We start from the raw sequence: 23489 nt of genomic DNA on the forward strand, positions 1-23489 counted from the left end.
TGGCTCTTACGTAACTGGTGTGAGTGAGGAGGGGCAGGGGTGAGGGTCTGACTGCAATGCTTTAAGAGAAAGCTAGATCCTTGGGGGAACATTGTTGAGGGAACAGGGGAGGAAACAGACCAGTGGCTGTGGGATAAGTGAGTCAGGAGAAGGAATTTGGGGGGTTTGTTGTTTAATTGTTGAGTAAGTGAGAATAGGAGCGTGTTTCTGTGACGAGGGAATGTCCCAACACACACACAGTTGGTTCGCAATTAGTTGCTTCTCTATTTTCTCTATTAGAATATTCGTTTCCTGACTTCAGGGTCGCCTCTATTACGCATTTATTTAGCTCCTGTTCTAAGAATAATGCTTTCCATACAAAAAACATTCAATAAATTTTTATTACATTGACCTCAGTGTACAATGTAAATATTTACCATCTGTGAAGCAATAAATCTGCAAAGTGTGCCTGAGGTTGGTCAAGGTGGAGAGTAGAGGGAAGAGGCCACAGTTTGGAACAGAAACGCAAAGAGAGAGATTTGCTTCCTTGTTTTCTGTGACTCGCAGATTTACTCTACCCCCTTTTGCATTGGCTGAGATTCACGTCGGTGTCCAGAAGACTGAAACTCTGACCTCCACGCTCCTAGAGGGTGCTGCTAGAGCTGGGTCTCTGTTAGGACGAGGGAGGGGGCCCAGGATGGAAGGGCAGAATCTTTGGTATCCAGAAGTTGAAGAAGAAAATCAGTTGAAATTAAAAATAAATATATGTAATTGAAGTGATGTAATCTTGGTCCATTACACGACCAATATTTTACCGGTGTAAAGGATGGTTTAGACCTAAGACAAGGAATGTAGATAAGTAACAAGATAAACCCTTGATGAGGAATATTTAAGTTTCTAAAACCTATATGGTTTCCATTAAGCAAGATAATTGGGTTACAGAGCAGATTATGGGGACTACAAAATGAGCTGTGAGACCAGAGTGCTTAAAGTCTGATGACCAGAGTGGAAGCTGAAGGAGGCTGCTGGCAGGGATCGATTCTCTGGCCTCTGAAAGCCTTCGCTGGGAGCACCGTACTCTGCAGGGGGTGGGGGCTTCTGCTCACGTCTGCTCATTCTTCCTCATCCTCCCGTGCCTCACATCTAGGGCCATGACTTGAGAGCCATGGACCCCGGCAACTGGAGCCAGGTGACAGAGTTCATCATCCTGGGCTTTCCCCATCTTCAGGGGGTCCAGGCGTACCTCTTTGTCTTGTTGCTTCTAATCTACCTCACCACCGTCCTGGGCAACCTGCTGATATTCCTGGTGGTGCGCCTGGACTCCCGTCTCCACACACCCATGTACCACTTTCTCAGCGCTCTCTCCCTGCTGGAGCTCGGCTACACCGCGGCCACCATCCCCAAGATGCTGTCGAACCTGCTCAGTGTGGAGAAGACCATTTCTTTCTCCGGATGCCTCCTGCAAATCTATTTCTTTCACTCTCTTGGGGCTGCTGAGTGCTACCTCCTCACAGCTATGGCTTATGACAGGTACTTAGCCATCTGCCGGCCCCTCCACTATCCCACACTCATGACCCCAGAACTCTGTGCCAAGATTGCTGTTGGCTGTTGGTTGGGAGGCCTGGCTGGGCCGGTGGTTGAAATTTCCTTAGTGTCCCGTCTCCCTTTCTGTGGCCCCAATCGCATTCAGCACATCTTTTGCGATTTCCCTCCCGTGCTGAGCTTGGCTTGTACGGACACTTCCATCAACGTCCTCGTGGACTTCGTTATCAACTCCTGCAAGATCCTGGCCACCTTCCTGCTGATCCTCAGCTCCTACATCCAGATCATCCACACAGTGCTCAGCATCCCTTCAGCTGCGGGCAAGAGGAAGGCCTTCTCCACCTGCGCCTCCCACCTGACCGTGGTCCTCATCTTCTACGGCAGCATCCTCTTCATGTACGTGCGGCTGAAGAAGAGCTACTCCCTGGACTACGACCGTGCCCTGGCGGTGGTCTACTCGGTGCTCACACCCTTCCTCAACCCCTTCATCTACAGCTTCCGCAACAAGGATATCAAGGAGGCGGTCAGGAGGCGGTTAGCGGGGTCAGGGGCACTGGGATGAAGGTGGGCGGAGCCGGCCGTGTGGGAGGCTGACATGCGGTGATGCTGGGGGTCTTCAGTCACCACCAATGAGCCTTGAGAGCTTTTCTGCACAGGACGCAGAGCTGGGACGAGGACGGTGTGGTTCCCAGTGCCAAGGCAAACATTCTGTCTGCTGGAGCCACGCGCAGCCAGCGGCCCGGCGGGAAGACGGTACAGCGCGGCGATACTCAAATCTCTGATGTTGGTACTGCACGTCCGGGCTTTCGTCAGCTCTGCGCCTTCACTACTATGAATACACACACACTCTCTCTCTCTCTCACACACACACACAGAGTAAATTCGTTGTATATTTAATATACGTGCATTTAGTCATATTCTAAACAATCATATTTGTGAAATAAATTTTAGAACAAATACAACTGGTTTTCCTTGTATCACTTACCCTTAAATGGTATTTCATGTATACTGATTGTTTATGTATTCAAATGGAAAACACCAGCATCGTAGAGGAAAGCATTCTAACAACATACATCTGGGTTTAGATCCTAGTCCATTCAGTTACTTATTGATTACATAATCTTTAGAAAGTAACTCAAAATCTCACTCTTAATTTCACCATCTGTATAAAATATTTTCTTGAAGGTTGTTTTAAGAATTAGTGTTAAGGTCAGGGCACCTGGGTGGCTCAGTGGGTTAAGCCTCTGCCTTCAGCTCAGGTCATGATCTCAGGTCCTGGGATCGAGTCCCGAATTGGGCTCTCTGCTCAGCAGGGAGCCCGCTTCCTCCTCTCTCTCTGCCTGCCTCTCTGCCTACTTGTGATCTCTCTGTCAAATAAATAAGTAAATTAAATATTTTTTAAAAAAGAATTAGCTTAGAGTGTCTGGCATGTAACTGATAGCAAAAAAATTATATTTCTATATCTAGATGTAGATATAGCTATAGATATAGATATAGATTTTATTCTGCCCCAAACCTCTCATCATTACACTGAGCCTTAGAACAACATCCAGGAAAATGTAATTATGCAAAAAAAAAAATGCAAAAATAAATTCCCAGATACTGTTCCCTAGAGGAAAGCGGTAAAGGAGCCAGAGGGCGTGTGCGAGAGCTGAGCCAGCTGGTGGCCCTAGGGTTCTGGCCAGTTGTGCATGTCCGTCTTGGTGGCCTTGACATCCATTCCCAGTGAGAGTGCAGGAGTCAAGCCAGGATAAGATTACTCTTTACATCGGACTACTTCTTTATTCTGTTTCAAGCTAATTATTTCCTTAAACATACGAAAATATGTGAAAAATAATCCTATAGTTTACATATGAGAAATGTGGTGATTTCATTATTAGCTGGCATTAGGGTTTATTATGCATACACTGACTGGAAGAAAACTGCAATTTTATAGAATTTTCTATGGAAATCCTCAAGTGTTTATATTGCAATCCCCTTAAAAACACCCATCCACCCCCCCATCCAGTGCAGTAAGCACATGTTTATTCAGCTCTAACTGTGTCTGGTGCCATATTAAGGCCTACATAAAAGGATGAACACAATAAACTCTGTCCAGTTCCTGGCCTTAAGCTGGTTGGGAAGAATCGAGAATACCGATATTAACATTGTAATTAATTTATACTTAGTTACAACAAGTTAATAAAAATTGTGGTAACTAGTTATAAAACACACACACACACCCCCACCTCTCTTCTGGAGGAAGTTACATTGAAGCTGAAAAATGAAAGGATACATCGGAATCAGCTATTTTATGAAAGCAATGATTGTATCTATTTCATAAAATTGGAGATTTAAACCCAGGGAGGTGGAACAACTTGTCAACACTACAGAACAAGTCAGCCAGGGACTCTGATTAAGAAAACAAAAGCTTTAGCCTCCCAGCTGGGGCCCTCTTGTCTTTAAAAGGGCCAGGAAAGCACAGGAAAAAGGAGAAAAAAGATGGATAGCTAGGCTATGGGTCTGGAAACAAGCAGACCATGGCAGCCAGGGCACTGGAATCTGAACACTTGCAGAGGACAACTCACAGAATAAGACAGATTATTTGCTAACCCTGTATATGGTAAGGGACTTACATCTATCATATATTAAGCACTCTTACAGCTCAATAATAAAAAAGCATATAACACAATTGAAAAATGAGCAAAGGATGTGAGCAGACACTTATTCAAAGAAGATATGCAAGTGGCCAATAAGCACATGTAGAGATGGTCAGCATCATTAGTTGTTGGGAAATGCAAATCAAGCCCATGGTGAGTTTGCACTTCACATGTCATGGGATGGCTAGCATCACAGGGCCCAATACTCACATATGCCGGTGGTGGTGGTGGCAGGGAACCAGGAACCTATGTTTTTGTTGTTGTTGTTGTTGTTTTGTTTGTTTTTGTTTTATTTTTTTTTTCTTTTCAGTGTAACAGTATTCATTGTTTTTGCACACATCACAATCCTAGAGGAGAACATAGGCAGTAACCTCTTCGATATCAGCCACAGCAACTTCTTTCAAGATATGTCTCCAAAGGCAAAGGAAACAAAAGCAAAGATGAACTTTTGGGACTTCATCAAGATCAAAAGCTTCTGCACAGCAAAGGAAACAGTCAACAAAACAAAGAGGCAACCCACGGAATGGGAGAAAATATTTGTAAATGACAGTACAGACAAAAGGTTGATATCCAGGATCTATAAAGAACCCCTCAAACTCAACACACACAAAACAGACAATCATATTAAAAAAATGGGCAGAAGATATGAACAGACACTTCTCTAATGTAGACATACAAATGGCTATCAGACACATGAAAAAATGTTCATCATCAGGACCTTATGTTTAATGCAAAACAACGCAGCCACTTTGGAAGACAGCCTGGCATTTCCTCAAAAGATTAAAAGTAGAGTTGTCACATGACCTGGCAATTGTACTCCTAGGTGTATAGCCAAGAGAAGTGAAAGTATATGTCCATACAAATACTTGTACGTGAATATTGATGGCAGCGTTATTCATCGTAGCTAAAACATAGAGAACATCCAAAGGTCCACTGATGGAAAACCAAATGAACTAAACGCGTACCTATCCAAACACTCAAGTATATTCATGCAGAGTGAGCAATGGGGTCTTCATACCTACCACAGCACGGAGGAACCTTGCAAGTATTGTTCTGCACAAAAGAAGGCAGACACAAAAAAAGCCACGTACCCTATGATGTCATTCATACACAATATCTGGAATAGAAAGATCTATACAACAAAAACTGGATTAGTGGAGGAAGTGTGTCGGGGGCGCACCTGGGTTGGGAGTGGGGGTGGCCAAAGGATACAGTGTTTCTGATGAATCAGTGAATTCTATCCCTGAAAATCATAATGCACTATATGTTAACCAATTTGAATTTAAATAAAATCTAAAAAGAATGCTCTAACCTAAAAAAAAAGATACAGAGTTTCTTTTTGAGTGTTAAAAAAGTTCTGAAGTTGACTGTGGGGGTGGTTGCAGGCATCTGTTAATATATTAAAAGCCATTCTATTGCATACTTTAAATAGGTGAACTGTATGGCTTATAAAGTGCTTCTCAATAAAGCTGTTTTAAAAAGTAGGGTTGAAGTTAGGCTAACTTGATAAATATTTGCTTTAAAATGACTGCAGTGCCCTGGTTGGAGTCTGGTGGGAAGTCAGGGGTTAACAGGGGCACAAACACAGTCTCATGGGGACATGGCCATGCTGACCACTGGCTTGTTGACTGGACTTTGTTCTAGATGTCTCCACAGGGCAGATGCCTTGAGACATGATTTTTAGATTTAGGGAGACAGGAAAGAGAGAGACATGAAGGGAAGGGGTGGGGGGTGGAGGGTGAGTAAGTGCTGTTTTAAATTTAAAAAGACTTAGAAGACACAACAACCAAAGTCACATGCATCTTGATCCAAATAAACCAAATGTGAAAGGACATGGATTATGGGGTGGATGGAGGCACTCGGTCGCGGACCAAGTTTCATGCGCTGTGGAGAAATTATTGAATCTTTAGAATGTGACAGTGTATTGTGGTTAGTGAAGAAAATGTGTTTAGGAGGAAATGTCAACATCTTTGGGATTTATTTTAAGATATTTTGGGGGTACCTGGGTGGCTCAGTTGGTTAAGTGTCTGTCTTTGGTTCAGGTCACAATCCCAGGGTCCTTGGATGGACCCCCCGTGTCAGACTCCGAGCTCAGCAGGGAGCCTGCTTGTCCCTCTCCCTCTGCCTGCCGCTCTCCTGGCTGCACGCTCTCACTCTCTCTCTGCATCAAATCAATAAATAAAATCTTTAAAAAATATGTTTTTAAAAAAGGGATGAGGTAAAAATGACAGAATATTATATATTATTAGTTGAGATCTATGGGCTTAATATATTCTATAGTTTCATGAATATTTGCAAATATTGCATAATAAAACATTAAAAAAAAAAAAAAAAGGCGCCGAGTGGCTCAGCCCATTAAGCGTCTGATTCTTGATTTTTAGGCTCTGGTCATGACCAGGGTCGTGGGGCGGAGTCCCATGGTAGGTTCTATGCTCCACGTGACGTCTGCTTGAGGTTCTCTCCCTCTCTCTCCGTCCCTCTCCCCACTTGCAGGTTCTCTTTCTCTTTCTAAAATAATATTTAAATCTATCTTTAAAATAAATAAATAAGGAAAAAGGATAATCATTAAAAGGAGAATGGTTATCTGCATCTTCAAAGTAGCAGAGAAAAAAGTTTATAGGGAAAAATATAAGAAATTCTATCATTTCAACTAGAAAAAGAAAGGAAACAAACATTCTGAGAGAGATGAATAAAGAAAAGAGGAAACACATATTTTGGTAGAAACAGTTCCAAACCTATTTAGATCATGAAACATGTAAATGGTTAAGCTCACCTACTATAATAGAAAGCTTATCATACTAGATCTTTTTAATCCAGCTGTTTGCCGCTTATAAGAGAATCGATCTAAATGTACAAACAGAGACAAAGTGTGGAAGGAAAGACAGAAAATATGTTTGGTGCAGCAATATTAATGGCAAAATAGAATTTATGACAAAGACATATCAGCAGCGATATCGAGAGGAACTCTTAGGATACGGTAAGGAAAATTCCACCCCAAACATAACATTCTTATCTGGGTTACATCTAGCACCACAGCTTCGAAGCATATAAAAAAATGATAAAAATATGGGAGGGAACTAAAGCTTTTTGACATCTCTCTGAAAGAAGTGAAAATAATTATACCAGGAAATAATAAGTAAGGAGATGGAAAAATTAAACTAAAGCTATATAATTAAGCTTTAGTTATATGTAACATATAAGTTCTATACACAAATATAATATACAAGTTATATATATAGTTATAAAATTCTAAAATTCTATGTGTATGTGTGTATATAAATAAATGGGTCCCACGTATCAAACATTCAGAGGAAATACACACACACGTATGGAGCATCTATAGAGTTGCCATGACTTGTAAAGAAATTCTATTTTGAAATATGGATATCTTAGGGGCACCTGGGGGGTTAGTGGGTTAAGCCTCTGCCTTCAGCTCAGGTCATGGTCTCAGGGTCCTGGGATCGAGCCCCGCATCGGGCTCTCTGCTCAGCGGGGAGCCTGCTTCCTCCTCTCTCTCTGCCTGCCTCTCTGTCTACTTGTGATCTCTGTCTGTCAAATAAATAAATAAATAAGATATTTTAAAAAAAGAAATACAGATGTTTTAGTGACTACTTTCTCTGAACATAATGATTTTGGGTGGATGAAGGGGATGGGTTGGAAAGAGATTTTTTAAAGGAGAAAAATGCATCAAAATCCCTATTATCTTCATGATTATTATACTTTGCCAAACATGGGGGTTGCTTAGTCCAAAGATGTAAGACACACGGAAGGAGATCCAGTGCAGCAAAACAACGAATACAACTTTTTTTTTTTCATAGAAAAAGTATGCCTGCCGCTGAGGGATATCAACTGTTAAACTGACCCAGACCAGGGGTCTGCGTGGGCAGCCCACGTGCCTGAAGCAAGCTTGGTGCTTTGTTCCCTGAGGTTTCAGCTCATGTTGGAGGGGGTGAGACTCTCCTATCCAGTCTCAGGGCAGCAGTGTTTCATCGCACGCTCTACGAATATCCCACTCTTTTGCTAAGGGATTTAGTTTGAAGTCCGATCATTTCCCACTTCCAAAATCAAAAAAACTCTGACTTATGAAAGATAGTACATGTCCAACACGGGGAAACACCTGCATCAAACAGGACTGACTGTTACCTACACATGCAAGGTGCTCTTCCGTTTTGTGCCAAAAATCATACAACAGTGACCATTTTGGGCCCTGTGAAACCTAGGGGATTCAGCATCTGCTCCTAGGATCCCAAAAGCAGAAACACTGAGTGGTGTCCCCTGCAGTTGTACCACACGAGGAAGTAATTTTCAGCTCAGAACAATAATAAAAGTAACAAAAGCATTAAATAATAATTAAATTTTAAAAATACTTTAGGCACACACAGACGACAGATTCTCCCTCCTGTGCTGCTTCTCCTTCTGCTCCCTTGGGCAGATCCAGGAATGGCCTGTCATTGTCACCAAGGCGCTTCTCTCTGTTGCCTCTGCTCTTACAGGCATCCGCCCACCCGTAAGACTAGTTGGTCCCCACGTCAAGAACAAAGCTCGGCGGGTGGGCAGCCCGTCGACAGAAGCCTGTGCCGAAGGCTGTGCTGTTAAGGATGACGGAACCTTCTGCTGCTGTGTGTGTGCCCTTACTCCCAGAGGAGGTCGGCGGAGGGGGGGCGCAAGCAGGAAACCAGAGAGAAGCAGAAAGACAGGATCAGGTCACGTCCAAACAAGGGCCCGGGCTGGTCCTGACACCAGTGGGAGTGACATCGGTGTGAGGAGTCTTTCTTGAAGCTTCAAGTAATTCGAAGTAATGTTGGGACGTAGGGACGGCAGGAGCAAAAATAACCACCGCGAGCTTTAGTCCTCAAGGTTAGGATGTCCTCATGAAAGGAATCAGTGTGCAGAGTTGAGCAAAAATGCACAAGAAGGTGTGCATTCTAAGAGGTGTGTCACACAAATAGCGCCTCTGGGAAGATTCGAAGGAAAGAAAGTCACGTAACGGCTGCCGACAATGAGTGCACACGGACCGTTGCATTTTGTGCCGAGAAAACCAGCAAATTCAACAGACAGTGACATTCTTACTAAGAGCCGCTCATGACTCGCTAGACTCCCAGGTCCCCAAAGGCCTCACCACCGGTGTGACGGTCGCTGAGTGCATCCTTGGCCCCTCGCACAGGACCTGACATAGAATTGCTACTTAAACATTTTTTCATGACTCAATCTTGAAATCTGGAGGAACAAACCCTTTCAGCACTTCCTGTGGAATAGTTAGTGATGACCGCGTTTCCTCTGGAGCTTCTCCTGGGTTTCACGACTGGTCTTAGGATGACAGCTGCACGCAGCGGGCACAGGTCTCGGTGACCAGGTCCCAGCTCTGGGAGCAGACGGGATTGTGTTTCTGCCCTGCATTCCTAATCATGAACCCCGTGCCTTGGGACCAGTTATTGAAATTCTGTGCTTTGCATTTCTCATTTGGAACAGTTGGGGCTAATATTGCTTCCGCAGAAGTGCTGTGAGTATAAATGAGACGGGACAGGTAAGGTACTCGCCCCAAGCTCAGATGTTCTTAAAAAATGTCAACCCTTATAAATATCAAAGGGCCCCAGGGCTGGCGATGATCTTAGCGACCGTCTAGTGCAGCTGCTCTCCATGCTGAGCCGTCCTCGGAAGGTTCGGTCAGCTTTCCAGAAGGGCAGGTTCGTGTCTCGGCTTCCCTTTCAGGTTTTCTAACCCTTACGTTCGAGTGACCAGTTGGTTTGGGGGAGTTGCTGATCTGACCCAGCCGAAGGTTTTACAGCTACAGAAACAGCACAACGTGGCAACGTAGTGGCAAAGCAAGGTATAAACTCTGGTGTGAACGAGACTGTTTCTGGGACGCCACAGACCCCCCGGGAGGGCCGGAAGCTCGTGGAAGACGGAGACAGTGACTCCTACAGCTCATCGGAGACTGGTGGGTTTCATGAAACTTTGGGGGGAAAATGTTGGTATAATTTCATTTGTTTTTTTCTTTTTTTTAAAATGACTTATTTATTTATTTGAGAGAGAAAGAGAGAGCGCATGAGCTTGGGGGAGGGCAGAGGGGAAGAATCCCAAGCCAAGCAGACTCCCTGAGCACAGAGCCTGACGTGGGGCTCGATCCGGGGACCCTGAGATCATGAGCTGAGGAAAAACAAGAGTTGGACGCCTAACTGACCGAGCGACCCAGGCGCCTGGGGTCTGATTTCATTTCTTGAACGCCAAATACATCGAACAAAAGTATGTATTTACTGGGGACAGAGGGTGAAATAGAGCCCTGAGGTGGGGAGCGGCTGTGTCGCTAAGCTCCTGTGTGACCTCAGGGACGTCAGTAAACTTCTCTGGGCGTCAGTTCTAACGTGTCAATAATGGTGATTTCTGACCTAATCACTTTAGGATATTTTAAATTTAAAAAGGACTCATCCAAGTGAGGATATTTCCGACGGCAGATTGCTCAAGTTTCCACTCCTCATTTGTATGTCACTCTACCGGGCTTCAAATGCTATCAGGCCTGGTGTGCGTGACCAGGGCACAGAGGCTGACGTGAGTTTATGGGCTAAATAAGCTAAAGATGGACCTAGTTTCTCCTTAGTGTCAGGAAAATTTTTATTTAGGCAGGGTGATGAGCAGCAGGGGGATTCAGGAAGGGAGAGAGGACTGCGGGCAACGTGACAGTAGCAATTGTCAGAGCTACAATGTTTTTCATGTCCCTTCCGTCCTGCTGTCTGGCCTCACCTGCGTGTGGCATGTGGGGCTGCAGAGGACAAGGGCAGGAGCCCAGCTGGGCGGCACGGAGGAAGCTGTGCCGAGCGGCAGGGTCCGTGCGTGCTGCTTTGGCGACACAAACACAGCGGGGCATCAACACAAACGGGCCAGGGCCTTGCCACCCATGACCTGGACATGGCAGTTTCTGTTCTTGTGTGTAATAATAGGGCCAGCAGTACTCTCTTCCTACGACAGAAATAGACCGCACTCATGAACAGGTCAAGACATGAAATGCTGAGCGTGGGGACGTTTCTCCGAGTCCAGCCTCCGGATCTACCTCGGGACCCCGCCGGCCCTCCTCCCGCGGCCGAGCAGCCTGCCGATGGCGTCTTTCATGTCCTTGTTTCTCAGGCTGTAGATGATGGGGTTGAGGAAGGGAGCGAGGATAACAAAGGTGGCCGCAATCGCCGTGTCCCAAAACACGGAGTAGGAGGCTGAGAATCGTAGGTACATGACAGACACGCTGCCAAAAAACAGCAGAAACACAGCCAGGTGGGCGGCACAGGTGGAGAAGGCCTTGTGGCGGCCCTCGGCCGAGGGCATCCCCAGAATCACCACGATGATCCGCACGTAGGACAGAGCGATGGCCAGGAAGGAGGCCAGGATCTCCACTGCATGGATGGCGTCCACAATGACCACCCGTGACGTGTCTGTGCAGGCCAAGCTCAGCACAGGGGCAAAGTCACAGAAGATCTGCTGGATCTGGTTGGAGCCACAGAAAGGCAGGGTGGCGATCCACGCGATCTCGGGGAGCACGAGGAGGAAGCCACAGAGGCAGGACCCGGCGGTTAACTGGACGCAAAGCTTGGGGGTCATGATGGTCGGGTAACGGAGAGGGCTGCAGATAGCGACGTACCTGTCGATGGCCATTGCGGTCAGGACGCAGCCCTCCGTGATGCCCAGTGAGTGGAAGAAGTACATCTGCAGGAGACAGCCCGCCAGAGAGATGGTCTTCTGCTCACTGACGAGGCTGGAGAGCATCTTGGGGATGGTGGTCGTGGTGTACCAGATCTCCAGGAAAGACAGGACGCTGATGAAGAAGTACATGGGCGTGTGCAGGGTCGCGTCCAGCTGGACGGCGGTGATTATCATCAGGTTCCCGGTTATGATGAATGCGTAGACAAGAAGCAGGGGGATGAAGAACAAGAGGCCGCCTTGATGCAGAGGTGGGAATACAGAGAAAAGGAACTCGGTCACCGTCGTCTGATTCTCAGCGGTCACCAGCCGTGTCATCTGCGAGGGAGAAAGAAGAGAAACTCCTGCAGTGGGAGTGCGGACCCCCCACGGAGGGCCACTGCACTCCTTCCTGCGATCAGTTCCTTAAGCTGACTCTGGGACCCCAGACAGGCCAGTTAGGAACATCTCGAAGCCGTATCTCCACCCCAGAAACACCTGCAATGTTTGCTCTTGGACCCCTTAATGCATCTTTTATAAACATCTCCGACCGATGCCAAGGAAACACAAAGTGACACTGAGATTAATTCACTGGAAATATTTTCTGGAGGCTCAGTCACTTCTTTAAGTTCTTGGTTCTTCCTCTTACCCTCTGCCCTCTGTGTTTAGTTTTAAAATGTGTACTCCCCTCCCCCCTTTTTAAAGATTTTTTTTACTTATGCGAGAGAGAGAGAGAGAGCGAGCATGTGTGCAAGAGAGCACAAGCAGGAGCAGAGCAGAGGGAGAGGGAGAAGCAGGCTCTCCACTGAGCAAGGACCCTGATGCGGGGCTCCATCTCAGCACCCTGAGATCATGACCTGAGCCGAAGGCAGACGCTGAACCCACGGAGCCACCCAGGCGCCCCCCAAATGTGTACCTCTCTTTCTGTTTTTCACTCCTGTTCTTCAGAGAGTGATTAAAAAAAGGGTCACTGAAGGTTGGACAAGCGCATCACGGCACTTTGCATATCCCACCTCTCCTAGGCTGCATCTAAGAGCCGTCAAATAAAAAAATCCCTCCTCACCTCACTATGGCTGCCTAGGGAAGGAATTGTCACAAAATCCAGCTGCAACAGAAATCAGACCCACACCTGCTTGGTAGCGGGTAGGCGACTAGACTTTTTGCGAGGCCAATTAAAGTTCCTGACAGTGATGTGCATTACCCCCCACCTGGACTATTTTAGCATCTTTTACACTGCGGCATCCTTACCCCCAACAAGTCATTCTGCAGATGAATGTGCCTAAGTATGGCTTTTCATGTCCCTGTTCTTTTCAAAATGACTCCGAGATAAGCACCATGGATCTTAGCCCAAAACTCATTATCTTCTTCTCTGATCTGGTTCCCATCAAATTTGAGAGACGGATATTGTTCTACATACTCATCAGCTCAGCCACATTGGATGAATTTCCTGTGCTTCTATTTTTGCTTATGTCCTTCCTTTCTTTCGTTTTCTTGCTGTCTTCCTCTCAGAATCCTGGTTGCCGTGTCGAGTGTCCCGCAGACCCTTCCTTCATCCTGCAATCCTCAGTGGTCTGCACGGCTGGACGGGAGCCCTCTCTCCTCCGACCCGCATGCGTGCTGGGGGTTCTCCGCTTTCATGCCGTGGAACACATGTTTCCTACACTCTAAGTATTTGTATATCAGTGGTGTCCACCTCCGCAGGTGGACAGAAAGCTCCACGGAGGAATCACAAAGAATAAATAGTCTTAGTGAAGAGTTGCCTGGTGACGGTCATGCCACCAGACTTTACGTATTTCATCTCAATTATTTCTACCTGTGACAGGGAGATTATTACTATTTTATAAGTGGAAAAATTGAGAACCTGAGGGGAGAAATAGCTTGCTCAAATCCACATTTCTGGGGGTGTAAAACAAAACTGGAAGCCTGGTCTATAGGCTTTAAAATTCCACTATTATTATTATTATTATTTTGCTTATTTAAGTTCCACCATTGTGTTTTGTATCACGGTGGGATGTTTAGGTCAGGAGTCACCAATCATCCTGTCTGCTTCCTACTCCGAGCACCACTTTATCCTCAGTCTGTCCTGAGTGTGAAATCAGAGCGGAGGTATTTTCTGTTTGGTTTGTTTTTTTCAGGTCCCAAGCAGGCTAAAATAAACGCAGTGCAGATTAGGAAAATGAATTCCTATAAAATAAATGCCTCTTGCCTTACGCCTTCATCCTGCGGGAAGGCTTTGGGGAGGAGGAAGCGTCAGTGCCGGGCAGAAGGGCAGAGCCTGCGCGGGGACAGGAGAGAGACGGGAGTGCTCCGCTGCCAAAGAAGCCACGTCCCCGACCTTTCTCCTCCTGAAGCACAGAGAATGATCGTGCGGAGCGGTCCTTATGGAGGGCGTGGCTGGACAAAGCAGGAGGCTCTGGGTGGTAAGACAAGGCAAGCACGTTCAGCACATAAAAGGCAACAGAGCATCTACTTTGTTGCCCGTGGCGAGGCCCTTCTCCCTGGGAGGACTGAGCCAGGCTCAGGGCACATCTTTGTTCAGTTCACGCGCACGCACTGATGGGTGGGCTCGCTCCCTGTGCCGGTCACTGCTCTAGGTTCCAGGGCTACGTGAAGGTGGATAAGACATTCTTGCCCCTGAAACATGTAAAGAACACTTTTAAGATTCCTTGAATGACAGATAATTAGCTGTGCCCAAAGAGCTCACCTTACAAATATTCGTTGTATAGTACAGTAAAAAGAGACTCGAAATAGATTTTACTCTGGGATGCCTGGGGGCTCAGTTGTCAAGCGTCTGTCTTCGATCAGGTCGTGATGCCAGGGTCCGGGCATTGAGCCCCGCGTTGGGGAGCCTGCTTCTCCTTCTCCCACTTCCCCTGCTTGTGCGCTCTATTTAGCTGTCTCTCTCTCAAATAAATAAATAAGATCTTTAAAAAATATATATATATATTTTACTCCCGGGGAAGGGAAGCAGTAAATTTCTCTGTGACTCCCCAGGAATTCTTAACTCTTTGGGCTTCAACAAAATTTTAGTGCTGGGAAGACCTTCACCAGTTAGCTGCACTATGTTTCTTCTAACGGCTCTTCTAGAGTTCACGTCTCATTATTCTTAAGTTTTTCAGTCATGTAATCAAGTTCTAAAATTCTGAAGTGTTAGCCCATGCATTGAGGAACCTTTACCCAGAAGACGAGGACTGGGTCTGGAGGAGTTAAAGATGCAAGGAAAGCGGAGGGCAGCAGAAGCAGGAGGAGAGATCGGTGTGCCGTACGACGACTTCCTCTCAACAGGCTTTCATACTGACCTTGCCTGAGACCACGGCGACATTCCCCCGAGTCTCTGCGGGAACCAGCTCCTCTGCCGGTTTGCCGACAAGGATATTGATGTCTTAGAAGGCTCTTTGGGGAATTTCTTGAGTGGAAAAGTCCTTTCCTGGGACTTTCTCTTAGGTGATGCAGGATCTCAAGGAAAGGCGTGAATTGCACTCTCCTCTCTGAGGGATAAATTAAGGGAAAAGTGTCACATAGTGATTAAATAGTCCCCAGGGTCAAGTCCCAAAGGCCTCCCTGTGGCCCAAATAACCTTGGTTGTCTGTCACAGGGAGCATAGAGGTGGGCCCTGGGGCGGGGAAGCCATGGGTGTCAGAACAGACCTGTTGGGACCACGCGGCTCCGGAAACACTCAGGGAAGGAACATTCGGGGAGCACTGCCTTGTTCTCCACCGTCCACTCAACTTCCACTTGCCTTCCGTTCCTTCTGCTGCTCTAAAAACGATGATGATGATGATGATGATAGTAAGTCATTTTGAATGTCAGCAAAACAAGCCACTATAAAGGACGCTGACACATAAATGCAGTACTTTATTAACTGGTTGGGAGACATCCAACACCTCAGTGAATGGGCTGATATGATGTCCTATGAATAGAACGTTTCAGTTACAGAAAGATGCCAAATCTACACAAATCTATTACTTCAATGCAAGTTCTATCAAAATTCCTTTTGGGGAGTAGAATGTGTCAAGGTGAGGGACAGGACATATTTTAAAAGAGCAGAGTAAAATGGTAAGGCTTGTCCTACTGTCCATCAGAGGTAATGATAGAGCAGTGGAACAAGCTAACGGAAGTCACGAAGCAGACAGGCCCAGTGTGGAGCTTTGACGACGGCCCCACTGGAACAGCAGAGCATGGGGGACGATGGGCAGAGCAGGCACATTGGGTCTGTGGAGAAAGGGCTGATTGTCCCTTTCTGATGGTCCCAGAACCTCTATTTAAGCATATGAGAAACATAAAATAAAATTTGTCCTGACCTCATTACATTCCCACAATTCCACAGATAGCGTAAAAGTCAACTTCAATACTTTATTTTTTTAAAGATTTTATTTTTAAGTTATCTCTACACCCAGGATGGGGCTCAAACTCACAGCCTGAGACCAAGAGTGCCATGCTCTACCAACCGAGTCAGCCAGGCTCCCCCTATTTTTTCCCAAACAGTTTATTCTTAAAATTCTAACACTTTAAAATAAAATTTTAGAGGGTATTTTTTAATCACTTCAAATAGGTAAGAAATCTTAAACAATAAAGGAAAGACCATTGCATTCGGGTATATTAGTATTTCCATTTACCAAATGGTACAATCAGGAAAGTAAAAAGACAAACCACACACGAGGAGTCTGTATTTATAAATTATATAACTGAAAACAAAGATTACTCAGAATATATAAAGAGCTCCTGCAAATTAAAAAGAAAATGATTTTTAAAATCAGGTGAAAAAAATCCGTACACACATACACATAATATATGCACCAAACACACTTGTGCACCCAGCCTCCCTGATTATCAGCGAGATGCAAATCGAAATAATGTATTACTTACACATACAACCAAATAGCAACAAATGTGACCACATATAATGTTAGAAAAGACGTGCAACAGTAGACATCCATGCTTCGTTGACAGGATACAGACCTTGAAAAGCAAATGTGGCAGTCTCTCCTAGAGCTGAAGATGGGAAAGCTCCATAATACAAAATGTCCGTGCCTAATGAATGATTAATTTGTCACCTTAATACGAGACGAAAGCGATTTTCTTTCAAAGCTGTAGATAGATGCGTTGACATAAATGATTCTCAAAAATATGTTGAGTGAATGAGCAAGTGGTACAATCATACCTAAATTATAATTCAATTTACATAGAGTTAAATAGGCAAAACCAGACACAATGCTATTCTTGGCAGCCAACCTACGTGCTTAACAGAGTAATGAACAGGATGGGCAGGTCAGTGGTGATGTGCCGTATGGGGGACAGGACTGGACTGAGGAGCAGCAGTTAGTGGTCGTCCAAGTTTTTGATCATATTTTATTTCTTCAATGGGGTTATGGGTCCATATCAATGAGAGGTTAAAAAAAAGGAAAAAAAATACAAGCGGAAATAGTCCTAGAAGTGTAAACCATTCTCCAAATAAAATAAGGCAGGGGAGAATAGAGGCATTGTGGTGGCCCCGAAAGCAGCGTGAATACAGGACGAGTATCTATCTTAAGGTGCACACATTCGAGCATATTTATAAGCAGAAGGAGCAGAGGGCAGAGAGGAAGAATTGAACATGTATAGAGACATAGGATGACTGGAAAAGCAACATCCCCGGCAGAGATGACGTCAGGCCAGGGCTTCAGGGTGCGTGGGGAGCCAGGATGTCAGAGCTTCAGGGAGCGTGGGGAGCCATGACATCAGAGCTTCAGGGCGCGTGGGGAGCCATGACATCAGAGCTTCAGGGTGCGTGGGGAGCCATGACGTCAGAGCTTCAGGGCGCGTGGGGAACCACATGTCTTCGCTGGGAAGCTACTCTCAGGGAGACCGGAGTGGAGCAGGGAAGCATGAGAGAGATTGCAGACCAGCCCACCGGCTCACTATTTGATTCTTAAAATTAGTTAATTCACTCTTTCACCCAATTATTTATTTAATCATGTATCCATTTTCTCAAATGCTTTTCAAGGGTCTGTTTTAAAATACCAGCTTTTTACATGCAAGTATTTGGTGAATGAATGAATGATTTTGTTATAATTAATGGGGGACACCTTAATAAGGTGGTTTCTATTGCAAAGAGCATGTGCCACAAGTGCTTAATTAACTCTGCATTGTATAAAAATAAAATAAAGTAAAATAGGGGCGCTTGGGTGCTCAGTCCTTAAGGATCTGCCTTCAGCTCAGGTCATGATCCCATGGTCTTGGGATCAGGCCCCACATGGGGCTCTGTACTCCGCGGGAAGCCTGCTTCTCCCTCTCCCACCCGCCCTGCTTGTGTTTCCTCTCTCCCTCCCTGTCCCTCTCTGTCAAATGAATAAATAAAATCTTTAAAAATAAAATAAAATAAAATAAAGCACCACTTCTTAAAAACTAGTCATTGAGTCAGTGGAGTCTGTGCCACTATGTGTCTCTGTTTCCTATCAGGATTTTGTCTTGTTTTGTTGTTGTTGTTTTTAACCCAAATCCATTTTTAAATTGTTTCCTTTTTATATCCGTTGCTACCAGACCCTTCAATACTTAACATTCCATGCGTGTTTTGTATCTCTTCTTGTACAACGATAAAAACCATCTTGTGATTGCTCACCTGGAAGTTAATTTTAGGATCAAGATTTATTTTAAAAAGGGAGAGAAGGAAAGAAAGAAAGAAAAAAAGAAAGAAAGAAGAAAGAGAGAAAGAAAGAGTGAGTGGGAGGGAGGGAGGCAGGAATAAATCCTCCTGATTGTATCCCCGCTCACTACGTGGGGGGCTTGTTGCACCCCAGGTCTCTCCAAGCCTCGCTTGTATGTGTTCATTCATTGAATGTGCCCCATTTCTGGAGCAAGAAAGCCTGTCCTCAAACCCTTTCCTTTCTAGCTCTTTGGCGAAACCCGCCACGGGGACCACCAAAACATGTGACACATCGTGGATGGGGACCCCTCATTCCTGCCACGACCGCTAATGGCTGTGACCCCTGGAGCCCTCTGGGAAGTTCTGGGGAGCCATGCTGGGAGCTGCTGACAGAGTCTTCAGTGATGCGCCTCAGACTGGCTGTATGTCCCTGAACTGCTCTTTCATTGCGAAGTGGAGGAAACCTTCTGCCTTCAAATCGCATTTTGTTAGCTCGGCTCCTCTTGTTCCTTACCCTTCTTCTGTCTCAGCGGATACTTGATACAGGACCCATTTTCTCACCCCTTGAACAGAAGAGAAAACCAGGTGTCTCTTTCCATCTGAGGTCTAGCCTGCCTCACGGAGCTGGCTTCCTGAAGGTGGGGCCACCTCGCAAAGGCAAGCACGGCAACAAGTGTTCCCTAATTAACCCTTTGGGACGTGGAGCTGCTTTCCCAGGGACTGGGGAGAACCATCCTAAAGAAAGCCTTTCTCCCTTAGGATGAATCCCTGAGACACTCAGCGTCGTGGTTCCTCTTATAACTGTCCTGCTTGTTGGACGGCAGAACAATGGAGAGGAAGATGTTTGGGGAACAGAGGTGGCCCCCTCGGTTCTGAAAGAGGTAGCTATGGGACGAGGGAGGGGTGGGCTCTGTTCTCTGGTGGGAGCATGGGTGGCATTTTTGGTTATATATTGGGGAGGACTGCCACAGGACCCCAATTCTTTTTTGGTTGGTTTTCAATGAAGACCTGTGGAAACGTCATTGAGGTATTGCAGACACGTGAGGTGGGAGAAAGACCATGGCTCAGGGATGAGGCGGTTGGTGGGTTTGTGTCCCAGGACTACTGACGGCTATAACAAACAGCTATTACATTTTGTCAGAGCAATTTGCTCTACGAGTCTTTTCATCTCCACTGATTTCTGGGTTAAATTCTGATGTAGGATGCTTGCATCTGGTTCAGTCTAGTCAGAAAATGCTCTTAAGATAAGGCAATGCTGTGGCAACGGTGGAGCTTGCTAGTTGAGATTCTGGGCTCAATTCTGGATTCTTCCAGAAAATATATGGGTCCAGTTTGATACGGTTCAAGGCCCAAGTATCTACTCCAAATCACCTTCCTATGTGTATGTTCTTTCCTTCTGAGAGACACAAGTTTCTGAAGACCTGCCAATTTTTTCTTTTTCTGGGTTTTGATTTCCTAATTCCTAAAAGTACGGCCACTGACCACAGTGCTAATTTCCCTCTTTATCTCCCGACTGCCTCTGGAAGAAGCAAGAGCGTTAGAACGGTGTTAACTTCCGTCATAGGAGGAAATCAGACAGGCGGTAATAGAACCAAGAGATATTGGGATGTCAACATGATTGAAAAATCTCACATACAGTTATATTATTTATCACGCTACGAAGTTCGGGTTTTGTTTGGAAGCCTGTGCAACCCACTTCTAGGTCTGTTTTCTGACATAGTGCTGACAGCTTTGTATTTAAGAAAGATTATTCCGGAAGTTGGGCGGAGGATAAATCAGGACAAATCAAGTTTAAAAACAGTGAGTTTAGGTAAGAGTAATAAAGGCAAGAAACCATCAGGGCATACATTATGTTTTCTTGTGAATCTCTTTTTTTAGGTAGAAGTTTTTCTAAAGAAAAATAAAGGGAAATTTTGTCTCGTATTTCTGTTTGAACACAGATGTAGTAGTCTAACGTATTGATAAAACGCAAGAACAAAAGAAATTAAAAATATTTGGTTGTCATATACCAAGCTGACTTTCTGTTTGTTTAAATCCTCTGGTATTCTGGTTTCAAAAGAAATTTATCTACTTTTTATATCTTTTGCCAGTTCACAATTGTCTGACTCTTTCGGTTGATATCAGTAGCTTTCTCCATTCATGTATTTTAATTTAAAAAGTTGAGACATAATTGACATTTAACACTGCGTAAGTTTGAGGTGTGCCTCAAACTTGGACCAGCTGGGCTTCTATACTGCAGTGTGGTTCCCGTCACACGGATGTGGAGGTCCGTCTCCAACAACGTCACCCTTAGGTCGTTTCCTACAGTGGAGGCAGGTCTCAGAATTCAGCTTCATGCATAAACCGTCTATGAGTAAGCAGACACAGAGAACATCATCACAGCTGTTTGCAGAAGTTCATGCAAATCTCAAGGTCAGATGCTGGAGATCAGGTGCTGGGCACCAGGTGATGCACACTCTGCTTAGGGGGGGCACAGGAGCAAATGAGTCATGGACCTACTGCGACCACCAAGCATTAGAGGTGGCTTGGCTCACTTTTATTTTATCACTTTAGGGGAGGAATTCGAATGTTCTGTATGCCACTGGTTCTCAAGTGGGGCAACTTTACTCCCTCCTCCCCTGCAGCGACATTTGGCACTTCTATAGACATTCTGGTGATCGTGACTGGGTCTATGCCACTGATCCCTCTGTAGGTAGAGGTCAGCATTGCTGCTAAATATCCTACAATGGACAGGAAAGCTTCTCACTTTCACCCCCACCCCCAGCAAAGAATTACCTGGTCCAAATGTCAGTTTCTGGAGAAGACCTGCTCAGTGCTCCTTGGTGAACCTGATGGCGTGGTTACAGCCGTGGATACCTGAAGCTTTTGCAGAACCTGCTGTTGGGTAGAGGCTGCTGCTGGGTCTTTCAAATGTCGCTGAACCATGCCTAGGGGTTGATTTGTAGATTTGTATACTTCAACTATTAACTACTCCTCTTTGGTACAGGTTAAAATGAATTTGCACACACAGCTCTATCACATGGCTCTAAGCTGTTATATTTTAATGCAGATTAAATATAGTCTAATATTTGGCTTTATCTTTTTGCTCCTTGCTTGATAAGGATTCTGATCAAGGGAAGCCTGTACCAGTATTTCTGTGTGTAAGACACCCACTTCAAATTGTCTTATTCTTACCCACAGAGGGCATCATTTTTTCACAACTCATTTTGTGCCTCTAACATCTCATCTCAAACAGTAAAAATGCCTACCTACCTAAGTTGTTTCTAATTTACTATTATAATAAATATTCCAGTGAACCTTTATACATAATGTTTGAATATTCAAAATATTTTCCTTATGCTATATGGCGAAAGACAGCTTGTAAACAGTCTCAAAAGTTGCAATAAAAATGGCCAAAATGGGAGCGCCTGGGTGGCTCAGTGGGTAAAGCCACTGCCTTCGGCTCAGGTCATGATCCCAGGGTCCTGGGATCGAGCCCCGCATCGGGCTCTCTGCTCAGCAGGGAGCCTGCTTCCTCCTCTCTCTCTCTGCCTGCCTCTCTGCCTACTTGTGATCTCTCTCTGTCAAAAAAAAAAAAAAAAAAAAAAAAAAAAAAATGGCCAAAATGCCACTTGGAAGAATTTGTACCAACTTAAAGGTCCAAATAGCAAAATTATTTGCTTAGCCAACAAAATAGGTGATAATGTAAGATATAGTTATTGATTAGTATTTGCAAGTTAAACAGGATCACTCTATAGTCTGCAAAGCAGCACAGGTACATGTTTTACTTAATGAACCTCATGTCAAGGCAGTTGAGTTGCTTGAAAAGAAAGGTTCTATTTGTTACGTGAATGCAAGCAGGGTTCTGACTGTCTGTATCTGATTCATCAGCAGACAAGCAAACCTGCTGGAAGCATGGGTCAGAAGAACCAGACAGTGGTGGCCGAGTTCTATTTCTCCGATTTCCCTCCATTTGAGAACAGCAGCCTCTTACTTTTTGTTCCCCTGCTGTTTATTTACCTGTTCATTATTGTTGGAAATTTCACGATCTTCTGTGCTATCCGGTTGGATACACGTCTCCACAATCCCATGTACAATTTCATTGGCATGTTCTCCTTCCTGGAGATCTGGTACACCACAGTGACCATCCCCAAGATGCTCTCCAACCTGGTCAGTGAACAGAAGACCATCTCTTTCGTTGGCTGCCTCCTGCAGATGTATTTTTTCCACTCGCTCGGAGTCACAGAAGGCCTGGTCCTCACCGCGATGGCCATCGACAGGTACGTGGCCATCTGCAACCCCCTCCGCTACGCAGTCATCATGACCCCTCGGCTGTGCATCCGGCTCTCCGCCGGCTCTTGCCTCTTTGGCTTCCTTATGCTGCTGCCAGAGACAGTGTGGATTTCCACTCTTCCCTTCTGCGGCCCCGACCAAATCCATCAGCTCTTCTGTGACTTTGAACCCGTGCTGCGCTTAGCCTGTGCAGACACGTCCGTGATTCTTGTTGAAGACGTGATCCATGCTATTTCCATCCTGACGTCTGTGTCTATCATCAGCCTTTCATATCTGAGAATCATCGCCGTGATCCTGAGGATTCCTTCAGGAGACAGCCGTCAGAAGGCGTTCTCCACCTGTGCGGCCCACATTACTATTTTCTTGCTGTTTTTTGGTAGCGTGGGCCTCATGTACCTGCGTTTCTCTGTCACATTCCCACCTCTGCTGGACAAGGCCACCGCCCTAATGTTTGCTGTCCTCGCCCCACTTTTCAACCCAATAATCTACAGTCTGAGGAACAAGGACATGAAAGATGCCATCAGGAGAGTTCTGTGTTTTCAGGAAAGGTCTAATGTCTCCTGTGAGAGTTCACGCACATCTGTTCAAAGAAATATCTCTGCAAGTTTAACACACTAACAGATCGGTTCCTGAAATTACCTTTTGCACTTTGCATGCTTCTGTTTGGGTATTTTTTCCCAACTTTCTAAGCTAAGAATTACCGTTTGATCTGATGGGAGAGCTCTTCTGTGATTCACCCATCTTGGAATCATTTATAGATCATGATACGGACT

The 23489-nt window shown here is 45.4% G+C and overlaps 3 protein-coding genes across 3 annotated transcripts; 2 read left to right on the forward strand and 1 right to left on the reverse strand.

Moving 5' to 3' along the window:
• The first annotated feature begins 1144 nt into the window (after positions 1–1144).
• LOC132026245 (olfactory receptor 6N1) lies at positions 1145–2083 on the forward strand. Its single transcript, XM_059414155.1, has one exon. The coding sequence runs from the start codon at positions 1145–1147 to the stop codon at positions 2081–2083; it is 939 nt and encodes a 312-aa protein (XP_059270138.1).
• A 9118-nt stretch (positions 2084–11201) lies between these two features.
• On the reverse strand, positions 11202–12222 carry LOC132026016 (olfactory receptor 6K6). The gene has a single exon (XM_059413960.1). It carries the CDS (start codon positions 12159–12161, stop codon positions 11202–11204), a length of 960 nt encoding a protein of 319 aa, XP_059269943.1. The 5' UTR covers positions 12162–12222.
• Positions 12223–22338: 10116 nt separating this feature from the next.
• On the forward strand, positions 22339–23334 carry LOC132026018 (olfactory receptor 6K3-like). The gene has a single exon (XM_059413961.1). It carries the CDS (start codon positions 22339–22341, stop codon positions 23332–23334), a length of 996 nt encoding a protein of 331 aa, XP_059269944.1.
• The last annotated feature ends 155 nt before the right edge of the window (positions 23335–23489 follow it).

The sequence above is a fragment of the Mustela nigripes genome, chromosome 10, assembly GCF_022355385.1.
Source record: "Mustela nigripes isolate SB6536 chromosome 10, MUSNIG.SB6536, whole genome shotgun sequence".
Taxonomy (NCBI): Eukaryota; Metazoa; Chordata; class Mammalia; order Carnivora; family Mustelidae; genus Mustela; species Mustela nigripes.

Excerpts from the sequence above, each read along its gene's own strand:
- LOC132026245 (XM_059414155.1), top strand. The coding sequence starts at position 1,145 with ATGGACCCCGGCAACTGGAGCCAGGTGACAGAGTTCATCATCCTGGGC.
- LOC132026016 (XM_059413960.1), bottom strand. The coding sequence starts at position 12,161 with ATGACACGGCTGGTGACCGCTGAGAATCAGACGACGGTGACCGAGTTC.
- LOC132026018 (XM_059413961.1), top strand. The coding sequence starts at position 22,339 with ATGGGTCAGAAGAACCAGACAGTGGTGGCCGAGTTCTATTTCTCCGAT.